This window comes from Rhinatrema bivittatum, chromosome 14 (assembly GCF_901001135.1).
Source record: "Rhinatrema bivittatum chromosome 14, aRhiBiv1.1, whole genome shotgun sequence".
In the NCBI taxonomy this organism is placed as follows: domain Eukaryota; kingdom Metazoa; phylum Chordata; class Amphibia; order Gymnophiona; family Rhinatrematidae; genus Rhinatrema; species Rhinatrema bivittatum.
In genome coordinates, this window is record NC_042628.1 from 72,624,321 (window position 1) to 72,644,030 (window position 19,710).

Genomic DNA, 19,710 nt, shown 5'->3' on the forward strand with positions numbered 1-19,710 from the left:
AACACAAGTGTAGTGTCAGAGGATCCCAGCAGATAAAGAAACTCCTTCTGATGGAGGATTCAGTCTTCAGAGGAGTAGATTTTGGGGCAGGATTGGAGAGAGACAAGGTTAAAGGGTAAATTATTAATGGAGCACTTGTCAATATATCTGTGTGTACTTTTCAGCCCACGTAAACCCAGCCAATTTTTAAACATAGGGTGGAATGCCACAATCCAATGTGCTACTAAAACTGCTTTGGTCTTCATATGACGAATACAACTCAGATAACATATGATAAAACACTCTCTTGAAGACTTTAACCTTTGTGGTTTTGGAGAGAACCATTTTAAGACCACTGGGAGGAGACTTTACACACTGGTTTTTATAAAAGAAAAACAAATGATATTTATAAATGGAATATGGTAGCACCATTGGGTTTGAATAAGGAAATGGAATGAACTGCTTTTCATTGATTTTTTTTTTTTTTTAATATATCAAGGGGACAAAGATATGACATGTTTCAGGTATAAAAAGATCTGATTAGCTGAAATAAATTTAAATTAGAAGCTGGTAATAATGACGAGTGTGTGTGACTGCAATTTTGAAGTTTAAACGATTAGGCCGTAGGCCGTCTAAAGTAAGTTTAAGCTTTTTAGAGGTCCTTTTTACCTTTTTTAGGTAGAATTTTCTTGTTTTTCAAATATTCTTGATGTGATGATTTTGCCCCTGATGCAGGCATGTGGGACACTGAAACACTGCAGTGTCAGGCAGGAAGAATCAGGGTTTTGCCAATAACATCTTGGCATTTTTTTAATCAAATAAATATATAATTATAGCAGTAACATCACTGGAAACTATACTGTGGCAACATTGTTTTCAACATCACATGATAAGTATTTTTTGTGCATTTATAAAAGCTAATAAGTTAAAAAAATTCTGGGACTTAAACTGTGGAAACTATTTAGGGTAATGGTACATGATTGTAATTGGTGAGATTTAGCCAATGTGTTTGATGGATAAACCCATGTATGATACCAGTTTTAGAGAATTATATTCTAATTATTGTGTGAATTAAGGACCTTGTTGGTCACTGTTCCTTATTTGGATTATTTATGAATTTGAATATGATCAGGGAGAGAGCATGTTATCACACTGACTCAGGAAGTCTATTCCAAGTGATTGGTGCAGGAAAGTAAAAGGCACACTGTAAGGAGCTGGCAGCGGAAGAGAAAGGCATGCATAGCAGTGACTTGCCTTACGATCAGAGTTCATATGGAGGGGTATAGGGAGACATAAGAGAAGATAAGGAGTGAGGAGCTGCAGCATGAAGCCTCTTGTAGGTGAATTAGAGAAGCTTGATGTTATGCGTGCCATCCGCAGCAGACACACAGCATGGCCCCTTCACCTTTCTACAGTGACTCCAGCTTCTGGTTCCTCCTTCCTGGCGGCGGTGGGCCATCAGCTCTGTCCTCGGGCCTCCCCGGTGCCTCCAGCCCTGCCACAGTCCCCGATGTTCCCGGACCTGCTACCACTTCTCGTCGGGCCTCTCCGCATGGCCCGCGGAGAGATGCTGCTACTTGCGCCTGGCCCTTCCCTAGGCAGTCGCGCACACACCATTGATCCTTAAGTAGGGACCGCGGCGGGAACCTAGCAGCAGCCCTGGATGATGATGTCAACTTAGCTACAGTATTTAAGCTCAGGCTCCACTCCCTAGCGTTGCCTTTGCAACAGGTCTCCTCGCTGGTCGAGTACTCGTTGCCTCCTAGAGATTCGTCTCATCCCTGTGTTCCTGTTCCTCGTTGTTCCTGGTTCATGTCTCCTTGTTCCTACCTCGTTTCATACCTCGGATTGACTACACGGACTTTACTTTGCTTTGCCTGACTTCGCCATTGACTCTCTCCAAGCCCGGACCTCCGCTTCGCCTGACCACGTCATTGACCCTCTCCAAGCCCGGTCCTCTGCTTCGCCTGACCATGCCATTGACCCTCCAAGCCCGGACCTCCGCTTTGCCTGACTACGCTACTGCCTATCTCCAGACTCAGACCTCTGCATCGCCTGACTGCGCTACTGCCTATCTCCAGACTCAGACCTCTGCTTCGCCTGACTACGCTACTGCCTATCTCCAGACCCAGACCTCTGCTTCGCCTGACTGCGCTACTGCCTATCTCCAGACTCAGACCTCTGCTTCGCCTGACTGCGCTACTGCCTATCTCCAGACCCAGACCTCTGCTTCGCCTGACTGCGCTACTGCCTATCTCCAGACTCAGACCTCTGCTTCGCCTGACTGCGCTACTGCCTATCTCCAGACCCAGACCTCTGCTTCTCCTGACCACGCCACTGACCCTCTCCAAGCCCGGACCTCTGCTTCACCTGACTACACTACTGCCTTTCTCCAGACCCAGACCTCTGCTTTCTGCTTCGCCTGACTGCGCTACTGCCTATCTCCAGACCCAGACCTCTGCTTCGCCTGACTGCGCTACTGCCTATCTCCAGACTCAGACCTCTGCTTCGCCTGACTGCGCTACTGCCTATCTCCAGACCCAGACCTCTGCTTCTCCTGACCACGCCACTGACCCTCTCCAAGCCCGGACCTCTGCTTCACCTGACTACACTACTGCCTTTCTCCAGACCCAGACCTCTGCTTTGCCTGACTACTCTCTTGACTGTCTCCGTGATCAGACCTCTGCCTTGCCTGACTATGCTCTTGACTATCTTCGTGATCAGACCTCAGCCTTGCTTGCCACTGCCTTCGGATTGCTGCCAGCCCTGACTCAAGCCTGCCCTTTGAAGCCTCTCCAGCTTACTCCCTGGATGTGGTTTATTCAGGCTTCGGCCTGTTTTTGCTCGAGTGCCCTCTGTCTGCCTCCGTTCCATTGGTGCCCGAGTTTCCAGGACATTGCCCAGTCCAGAGTAAGACTGTACCATCTCTCACCTGCTGTCTCTGGGCTGAACCAACTCTTACTTCGACTACACACAGAGGCCCACCTAAGTCCTGCCGGTCCTGGCACCCAAAGGCTCAACCCGCGGGGAACGAGGGCTGGTATAGGTGAAGCTCCAGCGGCCTCTGTCTATCAGCCCACTCCGCCTGCCGACAGTGGGGACCCATAGGTCGTTATCTTTGGGTTGCATCAACCCCACCTCAGCCCAAGGGTCCACCTCCGGCGCAACAGATTGCAAAGGCCAAGGACCTGGTGGAGCCACGTGCCCTCCACGCCATTCCAGGCCTGGCATCCAAAGTATAAGTACAGCAGCAGTTTCTTGAGGCATTGGCCTCCTTCATTAACCGTCTCCATGCCCGGCATGATGACCGCACCAGTGATCCGGTTCCTACACCGGCTCCGGCTCCTCCTCATCCACAGTCATCCCCATCGATGCCTCAAGCCCTGCTGGCTCTACCAGTGCCCAATGTTTTAACGGTGACTCCAGGCTCTGCAGAGGGTTTATTAAACAATGTTATACGCAATTCGCTCTGCAGCCCTCCGTCTTCCAGGACGAACTAACCAAAGTCACCTTCATCCTGTATCATCTTTGTTGCGTCCTTCAGTCGCAGACGGCTGCGACCACTCTGCCTCACCTCTCTCTTACCTTTCTCCTCCTCCTTCGGAAGGATGACTGCCTCTGCTGCTATTTTCCGAACCCCTCGGCATCTCCAAGCCAGCATGGGCATCCCCGCCCGCCATGTTTCTTCCTGAGGCCTTGTAGGGTGTGCGTGCGCACGCTGCCCACATTCTTTTTTTTTTAATTTATTCTTTATTGCTTTTTTCAATAATGTTTACAAAGTCACAAAAATTTGCAAATGAAATAACATAGAATTAGACATGTTAATATCTACTATCCATAAGAATTATAATAAAAAACTTTATCATTATTACTTATACAGGTCTAAGACTACACATCAAAGAGGCAATAATCAGGAGATGTTTAATTTGCAAATGAGGATCAATTTAAAGAAAACTATAATACTTACTACATAGATTATCTATGAAAGGTCCCTATCTCATCACCTCTATTTTCATTTTCATTAATGGAGACCTGTCTTCTTGCACTCAAAAACTCTTGTAATTGATTAGTTTCAAAGAAAATAAATGTTGTTCCATGCAGTCTCAGTACACATTTACATGGGTATTTTATGACCATAACGGCACCTAATGCCAATACATCAGGTTTCAACAAAAGAAATGCCCTACGTCGAATTTGGGTATTCCTGGTGAGGTTAGGATAAATTCTTTCCTTCCCTCCCAGGAATAACATATCCATATTTCGAAAATAAGCCCGCATCACATAATTCAAATCTTGTTGAGTTTGAAAAATTACAAAAGTGTAATACGCTCCAGGATCTCTGTGTGAGATTCCTCTAAATAGTGGGTTAAGTTTTGGAAATCAATGGATTTACTTGAGACATTATTCCTGGTAAAGTCTTGTTTGAATGGCAACTGAATTAATTTCGTAATTTCAGGAATATTTTCTGGCAAGCTTTTTAAATTTCCCCCCAGATATTTCCTAAAGGTAATTAGTAGCTTCTCCTCTTTTATTTTTGGAAAATTTAATACACGAATATTAAGATGTTTAATTGTATTCTCAAGGTATTCCATTTTCCTTGTTGCCCACGTTCTTAAGCACGTCAGGGCGGGAACCTCGGGGGCGGCCTCACCGCATGACGTCAGTACCTCCGGGTATTTAAATGAGTTAGCAAAGACTTCGGTTTTACTACTCTGACTGCTTCTAAGCTGCTCACTTGGATTCCTCACTACCCTCCGGGATATTTCGCTACCTACTGAAGCTCTGGGTACTCGCTCCTCGGGGGCCCCTTGCTTCTACTCGCCCTTTAGGGGTATTCTGCCTAACCATCAGGACACCCGCTACTCGGGGGGTCTTGTCTGCTTTATTCCAGGTACTCTCGGTGTTCCTAGGTACTCGCTGCTTGAGGCCTATCCTGCTCTGGTTATCCTGCACCTCGGACCACGGGTCCTTCTCTTCACTCGACTACCGAAGGAAGCTATCATCACTGCTACCCTACGCTTCAAGCTCTCCTCGTTCCACCCTTCATGTTCACGGCCTATCCCGCGCTGTGGAACACTACCAGACCTTTGCTACATCTGGGTGAGATCATCAACTACATTACTACTAAGACTATCGGGAGCCTTACTGCGATATCATTGGACTACAGCATCGTCCATTCCTTGGACAAGTATCATCTTCATCACAGCAGTATAATAAAGCTTCCTTTCCTCTGTGTCCGCTTGATATTGAGTCTAGCCTATCGCTGTGGTTCCCCATGGGACCCCTCCCCATAGGAGGAGTCATCGCCACTTTGACCAAGAGTTCACATTATGCCACAAACCCAACAATCTTGAAGGGAAGTGGCTGGCTTGGGTTTCGCCCTTATGGGAATGATCGGACTCCCTCCTAAAGGAGTTATCTCAGTTCATGGCTGTGTTTCAAAGGACCTTTGATGATCCTGGGCGGCATGCTGTGGCAAGCACCAGCTTGTTACATCTTTGTCAAGTTCAAAGAAGTTTCTTCGATTATACCATTGAGTTTCGGAATTTGGCTTCCGAGCTCGCCTGGCAGGAAGACTGCCTACGAGCTATTTACCTGGATGGACTTTCCTCACAGCTGAAGGATGAGCTGGCTGCAAGGGAGCTCCCTTCCTCTCTCGAGGATCTTATAGACTTGACAGGTCGAATTGAAGAGCGTCACCGGGAGATTCGGATGTCCAAGAAGCCCTACTGGGTTCGATCCCGTTCGCCACCGACCACCAGCCCTGCTTCAAGTAGGGTCTCTATTGTGGCCAAGACGGAAGAGCCCATGCAGTTGGGCCATGGGCGGATGACACTGGAAGAGCACCTCCAGCGGAGACAAACCGGTCTATGTCTGTATTGCAGAGCATCTGGCCATCATCTACAGATTTGTCCTGTCCTTCCGGGAAACTTCCCGGCCTAAGTTCAGTAGGGGTCCTGAACTTGGGTACAACTTCTCCGGCCCCTCAATTGTCTGTACTGGTCACCTTGATCTGGGACTCCCGGTCCTTCCCTGTTCTTGCTCTGGTGGATTCCGGAGCAGGAGGTAATTTCATTCTCAAGGATCTAGTTCAACTCCTGGGTATAAAGAACCGACCACTAGAGACCTCCTTGTGCATAGCCTCTATTTATAAGAACTGTTACCTGGCTGAATCTTTCTTACCACAGAACCAGTTCAACTGCGCACTGGCACCCTGCATACAGAAGAACTTGAACTGTTAGCATTGGAGAAATCATCCATCCGGTAGTCCTAGGACTCCCCGGGCTCCAAAGGCACTCTCCACAATTTAATTGGGGTTCATTGCAACTGGTGGAGTGGGGCCCTGCCTGCCACCAGTCCTGTCTTCAGAAAGTGGTACCGCCACTCATGGTTCTTCTGGCTGCCACTTCTTCAGGTATACCCGCTCCTTGTGCGGATTTCGAAGATGTGTTTTCCAAGCAAAAAGCAGGCCTTCTTCCGCCTCTTTGGAGGTTCGATTGTCCCATTGACCTCCTTCCTGGGACCATGCCTCTCCGAGGACGCACCTATCCTCTGCCTCTCCCAGAGACAAAGGCTATGACAGAGTACATCCAAGAAAACCTTGCAAAGGGATTCATTCGCCCCTCAACTTCTCCTACTGGGGCAGGATTTGTTTTTGTGACCAAGAAGGATGGGTCACTCAGGCCATGTATTGACTATTGAGGCCTAAACTCCATCACCCGCAAAGACAATTACCCTCTGCTGCTGTTCTTGGAATTATTCAATCGCTTACAGTTAGCATCTATATTCACGAAGCTGGATTTACGCGGATCTCGGCCCAAGGGTCCACCTCCGACACAACACTTGAATTGTATGTGGAAGTTATAGGGAGGCAGTTCAGTCACTTGTTAAGAGTGTATTGGTCATATTAATTTTTAAGTGGCAGTGGAACATCTTTGTGGCTGTGCCAGATAAGTAGGCTAAGATTTGGAACTGGATTTCTGGTGAAATTTCATGTTTACAGTGATAGATCTGGGAGTCATCAGCATAAAAATGGTACTGAAAATCTTGCGAGAAGGTCAGAGTACCAAGAGAAAGTTAATCAAAATCTGGTTGTTTCATAACATGTTCAAAGACTAGATTCTGTCCTTGTGGTAATTTTTCTTGGCAGATATTTTAGAAAGGTTTAAGAAGAACAGGTTAAAAATCTACCATGATTTCATTTTAGTCTTATTTTTATGACTCTTAATTTGTGATATTGTACTAGATTTCATTTTTATTGTATTATTTTTGTAATTGATGTTTTTAATGTACACCATTTGCTATTAGATGGGAAGTTTGCTAACTTCCCATCTAATAGCAAAATAGATATTCTAGAGTTGTCAAATGTGTATGGTTGACATTTGGGAGATCTCCTTAACAGAGAGGATGATGGTAAGGACAAGAAAGGGCAATAACCAGAGCAAGAGCAGTGTAGGCAGGAACAACTGGCTTGACTAGTTGAATCAAATGGCCCTTATCTAATGATTTCTACTGTATTACTATGTTTATCTTGGTCTGTGATTGGTGAGAGGACAATATCTTACCTTGCTACAAAAAAGATTACCAATCCCAGTAACACCAGAAAAATCATCCCAATGACTCCTCCAAGGACAGCACTGTACGTAGAACTAATTTCAGTACCTGAAACAATCAATACAACAATGAGACTAGGGGGTTTCTATAACTGTGAACCAATTAATAAGATCGTAGAATTTATTGCAATAACTAGTTAAAAAGCCCATAAAAAGTGACAGGATAAAATGTGGTGGATTTATGCGTTTAAAATCATGAGAGGTCTAGAACGGGTAAATGTGAATCGGTTATTTACTCTTTCGGATTGTAGAAAGACTAGGGGGCACTCCATGAAGTTAGCATGGGGCACATTTAAAACTAATTGGAGAAAGTTCTTTTTTACTCAGCGCACAATTAAACTCTGGAATTTGTTGCCAGAGGATGTGGTTAGTGCAGTTAGTATAGCTGTGTTTAAAAAAAGGATTGGATAAGTTTTTGGAGGAGAAGTCCATTACCTGCTATTAATTAAGTTGACTTAGAAAATAGCCACTGCTATTACTAGCAACGGTAACATGGAATAGACTTAGTTTTTGGGTACTTGCCAGGTTCTTATGGCCTGGATTGGCCACTGTTGGAAACAGGATGCTGGGCTTGATGGACCCTTGGTCTGACCCAGTATGACATGTTCTTATGATCTTAGAAGTTCAGTGCATTGAAACCACAGACAGTGGTTTGAGAGCATGGACATGGTATTTCACAGTGATGAAAGCTGTGGTGCCAGAGCTATGTGTGGCTGCCAATCACTGAAGCAATGGGCTCCATCAAAAGTATGGGCCGCACTCATGGTCAGAATGACGGCAAGGCAGGAGGCTGCAAATGCAGACCAGCTGAGGCTGAGGCAGGAGAAGAAAATGGTTGCCCTTGTGGTCACAATAAAGGAGAAAGGGAAGGGCTGAGGGGAAAGGTGAGCAAGGAGGGGCAGGGGTTGAGAGGGATGAGGGCAGGGGGTAAGAGAAATCTATGTAAGCGGAGGGCGAGGTGAGTTGGGTGAGGTGACGATGGGAGGAGGTGGAGAAGGGGCAGGGGTTTGAGTACAAACAAACTCTCATTTGGCTGCAGATGTTTTACAGGTTCAGTTATTGCCAGTGAGACCCTTCTTCCCATGAGAGACCCCTCTGGCTTCCTCTCAGTGCATCCACTACAAAGCTGAGTGCTTTTAATGTGGAAAGGTCTAAAGTGAGGATTCCCTTATGGGGGTGAGTTTTAAACTGACCGCATTGCTACAAAGTCTGTGGGTACACTCGGCACCAGTTCTGAAAGTGAAAGCACATGCACACTTTCACTTTAGAACTTGCCACAGGGACAAAGAATGCGCAGATCTTTGCACCTGCATTTTATGCCTTTACTTTCTGTGCAAAAAGTAAGTGTAGGTTTGAAAATGCAAACTAAGATGGTAACTTGTACTATACTCATGCGTATGTGGGTGTCTGTGCGGCTGTATGCAGAGGGATTTTATATCATGTACACATGCATTTTATAAAATACACCTGTACATGCATATGTGTACTCCTAATTTTAAGCATTTACACGAACAACTGCTATTCATGTATTTTCTTTAGGACTTGTCAGCGTTTACGCGCACAATTTCGCACATTTTATGGTATGCGCGCGTGTGAAGGAAATCACCAGTTTTACCAGTTAGTCCACCAGTTTGCTCAGTCTAAAGAAGGTCAACAAGACCTGCAGGTTCTTTAGCCTGCACTTCCCTCAATTAATCCAGACCCCTCAACCAGTCAGTTTTTGGCTATAAGGAATTTTATTCACTCATATCTGATAAAAGGCAGAAGTAAGAGCCCTGCATGCGCTGCATTCACAGGATATAAAATCACAACTTACGCATGCAAATGTTGGCCCGCCCCTACCTGCCTCTGTTCCTCCCCTTTGTTACACAAGCAAATGTGTGTGCGCATTGATACTTGCACATGTAAGTGTGAGGTTTATAAAATAGCACTAGCGCGAATAAGCGCTATTTGTATTTGCATCTGCTAATTTGTGCACGTGTATCTCTTTTAAAATATATGTTTTATAGGTATTTTCCTTCTAAATCCCCCTCCGGGGAATATCTCCTCAGAATGTACCTCGGTCTCCCACTAGCTGGCCATAGATCCCTGCCTGCAGGTGATAGTGAGAAGGGACAGACCATTTCTGGCAGCACCTTCCCCTGAGGATGTCTGCAATGGTTCAGTCCTTGCCCAGCCTTAGTGAGTGGGGTCAGTTTGGTTTGGGTTTTGTTGAGAGAGCAGCTGGTTTCTGTTCCTGTGCCGTTTTTGAATGGGAGACTGCACAATTCCAGTGCACCACTTGCCGGGTAAGGGTTATCCCTTCCTGATAGGAAAAGGTTTTTCAGGATTTGGTTATGCCCGGGTGTAATCAAGTTCCTGTTGGTGAGGCAGCCCCATAACCAAAGGGGTGAAATAACACACGGCATTTAAAATACTATACTAAGGCATTTGCCATGCAGTAAATGCCTAACACAGCTTCCTAAATAAAACCCCAAATTTGTACCTAAGGGAACAGAGGTTGAAGTGACTTGTCCAAGATCACAAGAAGCAGCAGTGGGATATGAACACCATTTCCCTGGTTAGCAGCCTGCTGCTCTGACCACCAGGCTGCTACTCCACTCTGCCCTATGTTTTACATGCCCTATGTTTACACGCGGTGGCTTAGATTTTATAAAGTATGTGCGTGCTCTGCTTCTGAAAATACTTACTTCTGCATGTGCTTAAAATCACTTGCTCGCCAACACCTCCATCAGTTCACCCTGCCCTCTCCACCACTTAACTCAGACCTCCCGCCCAACAAATGCAAAGTGTGATTTTATTTCCGTGACTCAATTGGGAGGGGTGTAAAAGACTGCATATGCTGGGTAATATCCATGTGTATCCTGCTTACAAAAGTCCAACTTGTGCATGCATTTTCAAATCCCACCCCTTACTGTTCTTAAACTGCTCCTTTTTATTTCATTTAACATTTATGTGCAACATTGCTAGTATATGCACATAGTTCAGGCTTTTGCAAAATACTGCTTACATGTGTCCGTGCTACTTAAATGCATAACTTCCTGTTTCATGTGTGTAAACCTTTAGAAAATTCACGCGTTAAAGCATGAGAGTTCTTTGTACCTGTTGTGGTACTCACCAGTGACACTGATAATGACAGGAGAGGAGGAAAGGCTTCCAATGTCATTGTGGGCTGTGCAGTGGTACGTTCCAGCATCCTGGGCTGTCACGGACTCTATCTGCAGGGTCTCCTGCAATTGGTTCACTATCAGATTCCCTGCCTTGTGCCAGGTGTAGTGAGTCACTGCTGGGTTACTACTGCTGGTCTCACACCTTAACACCAGGGAGCCTCCTTCATCAATCGGATCCTTTTCCGGAGGGACAAGGTGAGTTCCTTTAGGAGCATCTGACCAAAAAAAGGAAAAACATTCAGCTCCCAGAGGTGTCAATACATGTCCTGGTGTGCTGCATTGTGCCAGGTAAATCAGCAGTACATAAGATATGTCATACTGGGTCAGACCAAGGGTCCATCAAGCCAAGTATACTGTCTCCAACAGTGGCCAACACAAGTCACAAGTACCTGGCAAGTACCCAAACATTAAATAAATCCCATGCTACTAATGCCGGCAACAATCAGTGGCTATACCCTAAAGATTAAAAGCAGTTTATGGATTTCTCCTCCAAGAACCTATCCAACCCTTTTTTAAACCCACTTACACTAGATTTCTTAATCATATCCTCTGGCAACGAATTCCAGAGCTTAATTGTGTGTTTAATGATAAAGAATTTTCTCTGATTTGTTTTAAATGTCCTACTTCCCAACTTCATGGAGTGCCCCCTAGTCCTTTTATTATCTGAAAGAGTAAATGGCTCTTTATGTCTTCAAGTCATTTCATGATTCTGTAAATTTCTATCATATCCTCCCTCAGCCATCTCTTCTCCAAACTGAACAGCCTTAACCTCTTTAGCCTTTCCTCTTAGGGAGCCGTTCCATGTCCTTTATCATTTTGGTCACCCTTCTCTGCACTTTCCAAAGTGCATCTATATCTTTTTTGAGATGCGGCAACCAGAATTGCACACAGTACTCAAGGTGTGGTCTCACCATGGAGCGATACAGAGGTATTATGATTTCCTTCATTTTATTTGTCGTTCCCTTCCTAATAATTCCTAACATTCTGTTTGCTTTTTTGACCGCTATAGCATACTGAGCCAACAATTTCAATGTAATAACAACTATGACACCCAGATCTTTTTCCTGGGTGGTAACTCCTAAAATGGAACCTAACATCGTGTAGCTACAGCATGAGTTATTTTTCTCTATATGCATCACCTTGCACTTGTCCACATTATATTTCTTCTGCCATATGGACACCCAATCTTCCAGTCTCACACGGTCCTCCTGCAATTTATCACAATCCACTTGTGATTTAACTACTCTGAATAATTTTGTGTCATTGGCATATTTGATCACCTCACTCGTTGAACCTCTCTCCAAATCATTTATAAATATATTGAAAAGCATCGGTTGAAGTACAGATCCCTGTTTACCTTTTTCCACTGTGAAAACAGATCATTTGATTCTAATGTCTGTTTCCTGTCCTTAACCAGTTTACAATCCACAAAAGGACATTGCCTCCTATCCCATGACATTTTTATTTTCTTAGCAGCCTCTCAGAAAGGTCTTTGTCAAATGCCTTCTAAAAATTCAAATACACCATATCTATTGGTTCACCTTTATCCATATGCTTATTCATCCCATTAAATCATGTCTATCTATATATTCTTGATCTATCCATATTATTCTTTATAATAGTTTCCACAATTTTTCCCAGCTCACCACTCCTAGATTATCTCTGGAGCTCTTTTTACATATCATAGTTATTTTGGCCACCTTCCAGTCCTCAGATATAACGAATGATTTTAAGGATAAGTTACAAATTACTTGTAATATGTTTGAAATTTCATTTTTTAGTTCTTTCAAAACCCTGGGGTGTATACTATCTGGTCCAGGTGATTTGCACCTCTTCAGTTTGTCAATCTGGCCTATTACATACATAAGAAAAGTAATCCAAGTACCTGTAATTAAAAACTCACCTGAAGTCTGCGAAACAATGTGACAAGGCGATAGCTAAAGCCAGAAGAATGCTGGGCTGCATAGAGAGAGGAATATCGAGTAAGAAAAGGGAAGTGATTATCCCCTTGTACAGGTCTTGTGAGGCCTCACCTGGAGTACTGTGTTCAGTTCTGGAGACCGTATCTCCAATGAGACAGAGACAAGATGGAGGCGGTCCAGAGAAGGGCGACCAAAAAGGTGGAGGGTCTTCATCAAATGACTTATGAGGAGAGATTGAAGAATTTAAATATGTACACCCTGGAGGAAAGGAGGAGCAGAGGTGATATGATACAGACTTTCAGATACTTGAAAGGTTTTAATGATCCAAAGACAACGACAAACCTTTTCCGTCAGAAAAAAATCAACAGAACCAGAGGTCATGATTTGAAGCTCCAAGGAGGAAGACTCAGAACCAATGTCAGGAAGTATTTCTTCACGGAGAGGGTGGTGGATGCCTGGAATGCCCTTCCGGAAGAAGTGGTGAAGACCAGAACTGTGAAGGACTTCAAAGGGGCGTGGGATAAACACTGTAGATCCATAAACTCTAGAGGACGTGAATGAAGAGTGGGTGGCTCGTGGGAATGATGGCTACTACCTGGAGATAATACCCTTATTCAATAAACATACACACGGTTAATGCAACTCCAACATTGCTCTAAGCTTCAACGGCAAGGGGAAATGTGGAAAAAAGGATTTGCATTCACAAAAAAGCGGGGAGTAGCTTGCTTGTTATGGCGGTTACTACCCCAAACAAATAAGCCTGATACTTCACTTTCAATACATATCCAGCATAACTCTCTGCTTCAACGGCAGGGGAGAAAGACCGATACTTCACGCATATCCAGCATAGCTCTCTGCTTCAATGGCAGGGGAGGAAGACCGATACTTCACGCATATCCAGCATAGCTCTCTGCTTCAACAGCAGGGGAGGAAGACCGATACGTCACGCATATCCAGCATAGTTCTCTACATCAACGGCAAGGGAGGAAGACTGATACGTCACGCATATCCAGCATAGCTCTCTGCTTCAATGGCAGGGGAGGAAGACCGATACTTCATGCATATCCAGCATAGCTCTCTGCTTCAACGGCAGGGGAGGAAGACCGATACTTCACGTATATCTAGCATAGCTCTCTGCTTCAACAGCAGGGGGGATTAAGAAAAATGGATCTATATACAGACAACAACCAACAAGGACTGAATTACATAGTCTGGGTAAATAAATAAGCATGGTTGTAGCTTGCTTATTGTGGCGGTTACTACCCCTAACTAATTAATCTAGATATTTCACTTAGATGCAGTTCCAACACTGCTCTCTACATTAATGGTGGGGGTGGAAGAGAAATAGAACCAAAAGGTTACTAAGAGCCAAGAGAAACAGATAAGTATGAGAAGAAAAAAAAGTGTGAAGCTTGCTGGGCAGACTGGATAAGCCGTTTGGTCTTCTTCTGCCATCATTTCTATGTTTCTATATCCCTATCGACTGGAAAGCAGAATGAAAATACAAACAAAAAAGCACACTTTGAAATGTTTGTATGCTAATGCCAGAAGTCTAAGAAGTAAGATGGGAGAATTAGAATGTATATTTATTTATTTATTTATTTATTTATTTATTTAACAGCTTTTCTATACCGACATTAAAATACACATCATATCGGTTTACATAATAACAGTAGATAGAAAATACAAATAAAGGGGGGGGGAGGGGGGCAAATAACAGGGGGGGGGGACCCCAAAACTAAGATAGAAGGAGAGAAGGCGAGAGGAACAGTAACAAGGTTAATTAGATGTGTATGAGTACATTATATACATTATATACAAATTGAGCCAGGGGTAGGTGGAAGCAATTATACAGTTATACAATTATATAGTTATACATTTATACAATTATACAGGCAGGCAGGCCGGCCGGGAAAAAGAGGGGGGGGGGGGTTAGTGGAAGTGACGGGGGATCAGAAAGTTAATCGGGGAAGGCTTGATGAAAGAGCCATGTTTTTAACTGTTTTCTAAATTTGAAGGGGCAGGGTTCCATACGGAGGTTGGGCGGTAGATCATTCCAGAGCTTAGGGCCGGCAATTGAGAAGGCGCGATTCCTAGTGGCCGAGAGGCGGGCTTTCCTGAGAGAGGGAACTAGAAGGGAACATTTATGAATAGTTCTGGTCGGGCGTGAGGATTGAGTGGGTCGGAGGGGTTCATTAAGCCAGGAGGAGTTGTGGTTGTAGATAGCTTTGTGTATAATAGTGATGGCTTTGAACAAGATGCGGGAAGAGATAGGGAGCCAGTGAAGGTTTTTGAGGATAGGGGTGATATGATCTGATTTGCGTGCATTACTGATGATCTTTGCTGGGGCATTTTGCAGTACCTGGAGGGGTCTGATAGAGGAGGAAGGAAGGCTGAGATACAGGGAGTTGCAGTAGTCTAGCTTAGATGTTAAGGTGGCTTGGATGACAGTTTTGAGGTCATGGGTGTGGAGAAGGGGCTTGAGCTTTTTTAGGACCATGAGTTTGTAAAAACCTCCCTTGATAACTGAGGTGATGTGGTTTTTGAGGTTCAGGTGAGGGTCTAGTAGGACACCTAAATTCCTTACAGCGGGATGCGAGAGGGGAGAAGTAGTTAGGGGGTCAGTGGGAGTATTAGGCATAAAGGTTTGGTGGTTATGTATGAGGAGTAGCTCAGTTTTGGCAGAGTTAAGGGCGAGTTGCATGGATGTGAGTAGGGTGTTGATGGAGGAGAGGCATTTCTCCCAGAAACTTAGTGAGGTAGTTATTGTGTCGTGGATGGGGATGATGATTTGAGTCCTAGATCAGTTAGGTGATGGCAGAGGGGGAGGAGGTATATGTTGAATAGCGTGGAGGAGAGGGAGGAGCCTTGTGGTACACCTTGGGAGAGGGAGAAGCGTGAGGATTCTGATTGGCCAAATTTGACAGAGAAGCATCTGTTAGTGAGATAGGATTTGAACCATAGAAGTGCAGTGCCAGAGATGCCGATGTCAGTGAGGCGGGCAATGAGAAAGTCGTGGCTTATCGTGTCGAAGGCGGCGGATATGTCGAGGAAGGCAATGAGAAAGTTTTGTCCTTGGTCAAGGCCAGTGAGGAGGAAGTCTGTGAGGGATAGGAGGAGGGTTTCGGTACTTAAATTTTTGCGAAAGCCAAACTGTGCTGGGTGGGGTATGTTGAAGTCCTCAAGGTATGCCATGAGCTGTGTATTGACTACCTTCTCCATGATTTTAGAAATAAAAGGGAGATTGGAGATGGGGCGGTAGTTAGTTGGGTCTTTGGGGTCTAAGGAGGGCTTCTTGAGCAGGGGTTTGACTATGGCATGTTTAAGGGGGTCAGGGATGGAACCTGAGGAAAGGGAGCAGTTAATTAGGTCGGCTATGGGTGCAGCAATGGTGTTGGGGATGGAGATGAGGTTTTTGGTTGGTATAGTGTCGGAAGGGTGGGATGCAGGTTTGGATTTTTTAAGGATAGTCTCAATTTCTTTAGATGTGGTGAGTTCTATGGTGTCAAGTGAGGTGGGTTTCTGGTGGGTAATGGAAGTGTGGTGAGTTTGGGTGGTTGTGGGGGGGAAACGGAGGAGTATGTTGGATATTTTATTGTGGAAGAAACTAGCAAGTTCTTCACATTTTGTGCTGGCATCTTCTTCAGCCGTGTTGGGGGAAAGGGGGTTAGTGAGGGCTGCTACATAGGAGAAGAGGGCTTTGGGGTTGAAAGTGATTTGGTGGATTTTGGAAGAGTAGTAGTCACGTTTGGTATTTTGTATGGCTAGGCAGTATGCGTGTAATTGGGTTTTGTAGGAGGTGGAGCGCTGAGGGGTGGGGTCTTTACGCCATGCTCTTTCTTTGAGTCTAAGGTCATGTTTCAAATTGTGTAGTTCGGTGGTGTACCAGGGTTTGTTGTTGGAAGGAGGGGAGCGTTGTTGGCGGGTGATGAAGGGGCAGAGTTTGATGGCTATGTCTTGAGTGGTGCTGACCCAGGAGGTGAGGGCAGTGTCAGGAGAGGAAAGGTCAAGGTTGATCAGGGATTCTGAGAGGGCTGTGGAGAGCTCCTCGGTGGTACAGGTTTTGCGGTAAGAGAAGGAGGTGTTGTTGTGGTGGGAGTTGCGGAGATTAGATGTGCCTATGGTGAGGCGGGTCTCGATGAGGGCGTGGTCAGACCACGGTACAGGGGTTCAGGATGGGGGAGCGGGGGCCTGAATGCAGGAGTTAGTGAAAATGAGGTCTAAAGTGTGTCCCATTTTGTGTGTGGGAGTTGAGATGGTTTGGGTGAAGCCTAGTGCTTGGAGGGCGGTGAGGATGGTATCACAGGAAGATGAGAGGGGGGTAGCATCTACATGGAGATTAAAGTCCCCTAGTAGTATGGCAGGCTTTTCACAGCTTATGTTATTGGAGATAAGTTCAATGAGAAGGGAGGGATTTTGTTCTAGGAGGCCGGGGGGGGGGGGGGGGGGGGCGTAGATGAGGCAGATTTGGAGATTCGGGGATTTGAAAATCCCAGCTTCCAATTTGGAGGGGGGGTTGATGTTCAAGGACTTGAGTTTGAGGGTTTTCTTGGTGATAAGAAGGATACCTCCCCCTTTCTTTTTGGGTCTGGGGATGGAGAAGATATCATGGGAGGAGGTTGGGAGTTGGTTAAGGATGACAGTGTCAGTGCACTTAAGCCAAGTCTCAGTTACTGCACAGATGTCTGGTTTGTGGTCAAGAATGAGGTCTTCAAGGATGTGAGTTTTTTTGATGAGGGAGTGAGCATTGAATAACATGAGGGATAGTGTAGCGAGGCCGAGAAATTGTGTTAGGGGGGAGACTAGTATGGGGATAAGGGATTTGCGCTGGGTTGGGGAGTTGAAAAGAGGGGAGGGTGGCTGTCTGTGTGTGGGATAGTGAATACAGGGGATGGGGAAAGTGGTGGGATCGGGGTGAGCGTGGGGGGCATGGTGGAGAAGGTGACTAGAAGAAGACCTTGAGGGGTCAAAGGAGGGGGCAGGGGAGCGGTAGTACTTGGGAGGAGGGTATGAAGAAAGGAGGGTCGGGTAGAATAAGGTGCGGGAGGGTGTGGGAGGCAGGATACGAGGTGGTGGATACAGGGGTGTGGGAGGCAGGACAAATCAGATCCAAGATACAGTGCAAGATACAATGCAATACCGTGTAACAGATACAGTGCAATACCGTGTAGCAGAGAACAGAGCAATGGCATGAAGCGGATCAATGCAAAATAGTGCGGCAAAACAGAGCGGTATAGTGGAGCAAAACAGTGCAAGTCAGAGTGGGTTCGGGGCGATAGGAGGTGGGGCTGTGCGAGTAGAGGAGGGGCTACAGATAAGGGGAGAGGGGCTGAGCAAGAAGAAGAACTTTACCTTCCCCTGTTGAGGGCTCAGTAACTGGAGGAATGTACGGGTCACAGGGGTGCGCACGAAGGGGCGCACTAAGGGGCACGCCCCTTAGGTCGCGCTCCTATGTATAGCAGTGAATGATGACATAGACTTAATTGGCATCTCAGAGACATGGTGGAAGGAGGACATCCAATGGGACAGTGCTATACCGGGGTACAAATTATATCGCAATGACAGAGAGGAGCACTCGGGAGACGGTGTAGCGCTTTATGTCCGGGATGGCATAGAGTCCAACAGGATAAACATCCTGCATGAGACTAAATGCATAATTGAATCTTTATGGGTAGAAATCCCTTGTGTCTTGGGAAAAAGTATAGTGATAGGGGTATACTACCGTCCACCTGGCCAACAAGGTGAGGCGGACAGTGAAATGCTAAGAGAAATTAGGGAAGGTAACCAAATTGGTAGTGCAGTAATAATGGGAGATTTCAATTACCCCAATATTGACTGGATAAATGTAACATCAGGACATGCTAGAGAGATAAAGTTCCTGGATGGGATAAATGACAGTTTTATGGAGCAATTGGTTCTGGAACCGATGAGAGAGGGAGCAATTTTAGATCTAACTCTTAGTGGAGCACAGGATTTGGTGAGAGAGGTAATGGTGGTGGGGCTGCTTGGCAATAGTGATCATAACATACGCGCGTAACCCGAGAAAATCTGCCACTGCGCTTGCCGAGCCTATTTTGCATAGGCTCGGTGGCGCGCACAAGCCCCGGGACGCGCGTATGTCCCGGGGCTTGTAAAAAGGGGCGAGCCGGGGGCGTGGCGTTGGTTTGGGGGCATGGTGGTGGTCCGGGGGCGGGGTCTAGTGCTCCGGCACAGTGGCAGGCGTAACTTTTGCAGCAAAGGTAGGGGAGGGATTTAGTTAGGGATGGGGGTGGGTTAGATAGGGGAAGGGGGGGCCAGAAAAAAAGGTTCCTCCAAGGAGCCTCCCTCCAAGGAGGGAGGCTTTACCCCTTCCCTTGGAGGGAAGGGGGAAAGCCATCAGGGCTCCCCTCGGGCTTGGTGCGTGCAAGGTGTACATGTGTGCACCCCCTTGCATGCAATGAGCCCGGATTCTATAACATATATATAACATATAACATATAAAACATATTTATTTATTTATTTATTTAAAAAATTTTATATACCGTTTTATAAAAGAGATTTTTGTCAAAACGGTTTACATAATGGAAATAAAATTAATCAAAAAAAGTCAAATTAAAAATAAGTTAAAATATACAAAAATTAGTCAATAGCTAAGAAATTAGCTTAAAAAATAAATCAAATTAATTACTTAAAAACAAAGTAATAAAAATATGTTGCCATGGATTTCATGTCAGGGGAAGGAAGGAAGGGAGGGGGGGAGGGGGGGCTATGAAAAAATGGAATGTAGCTAGTAGGAGGAGAGTATGGGAATGGTAAAGGGAAAAGGAATGAGATGAATCTGGTAAATATGGAAATAGATGGATGAGCATTAAACTTGTTCTTGAGTGGATGTTTGAAATGCGAGTTGAAACAAATGTATTTTGAGTGATTTTTTGAAATGAGACGGATTTGATATAGATCGGAGTGGGTTTGGGAGTGAATTCCAAAGGATGGGACCGGCTACTGAGAAAGCTCTCTTTCTGGTGACGTCTAATCTGGCTTGTTTAG

General features: G+C 45.4%; 1 protein-coding gene across 6 annotated transcripts in view; it reads right to left on the minus strand.

The window, feature by feature from the left end:
- The window catches only part of LOC115076167 (sialoadhesin-like), a 144,136-nt gene that overhangs the window by 68,719 nt on the left and 55,707 nt on the right, over positions 1–19,710 (minus strand). For all 6 annotated transcript variants that reach the window (XM_029577305.1, XM_029577304.1, XM_029577308.1 and 3 more), the window contains 2 exons: positions 10,711–10,977; positions 7,545–7,641 (listed from right to left, as the gene is read on the minus strand). In XM_029577305.1, coding sequence (XP_029433165.1) covers positions 7,545–7,641; positions 10,711–10,977 — 364 coding nt within the window. The remainder of the gene's footprint in view (positions 1–7,544; positions 7,642–10,710; positions 10,978–19,710) is intronic.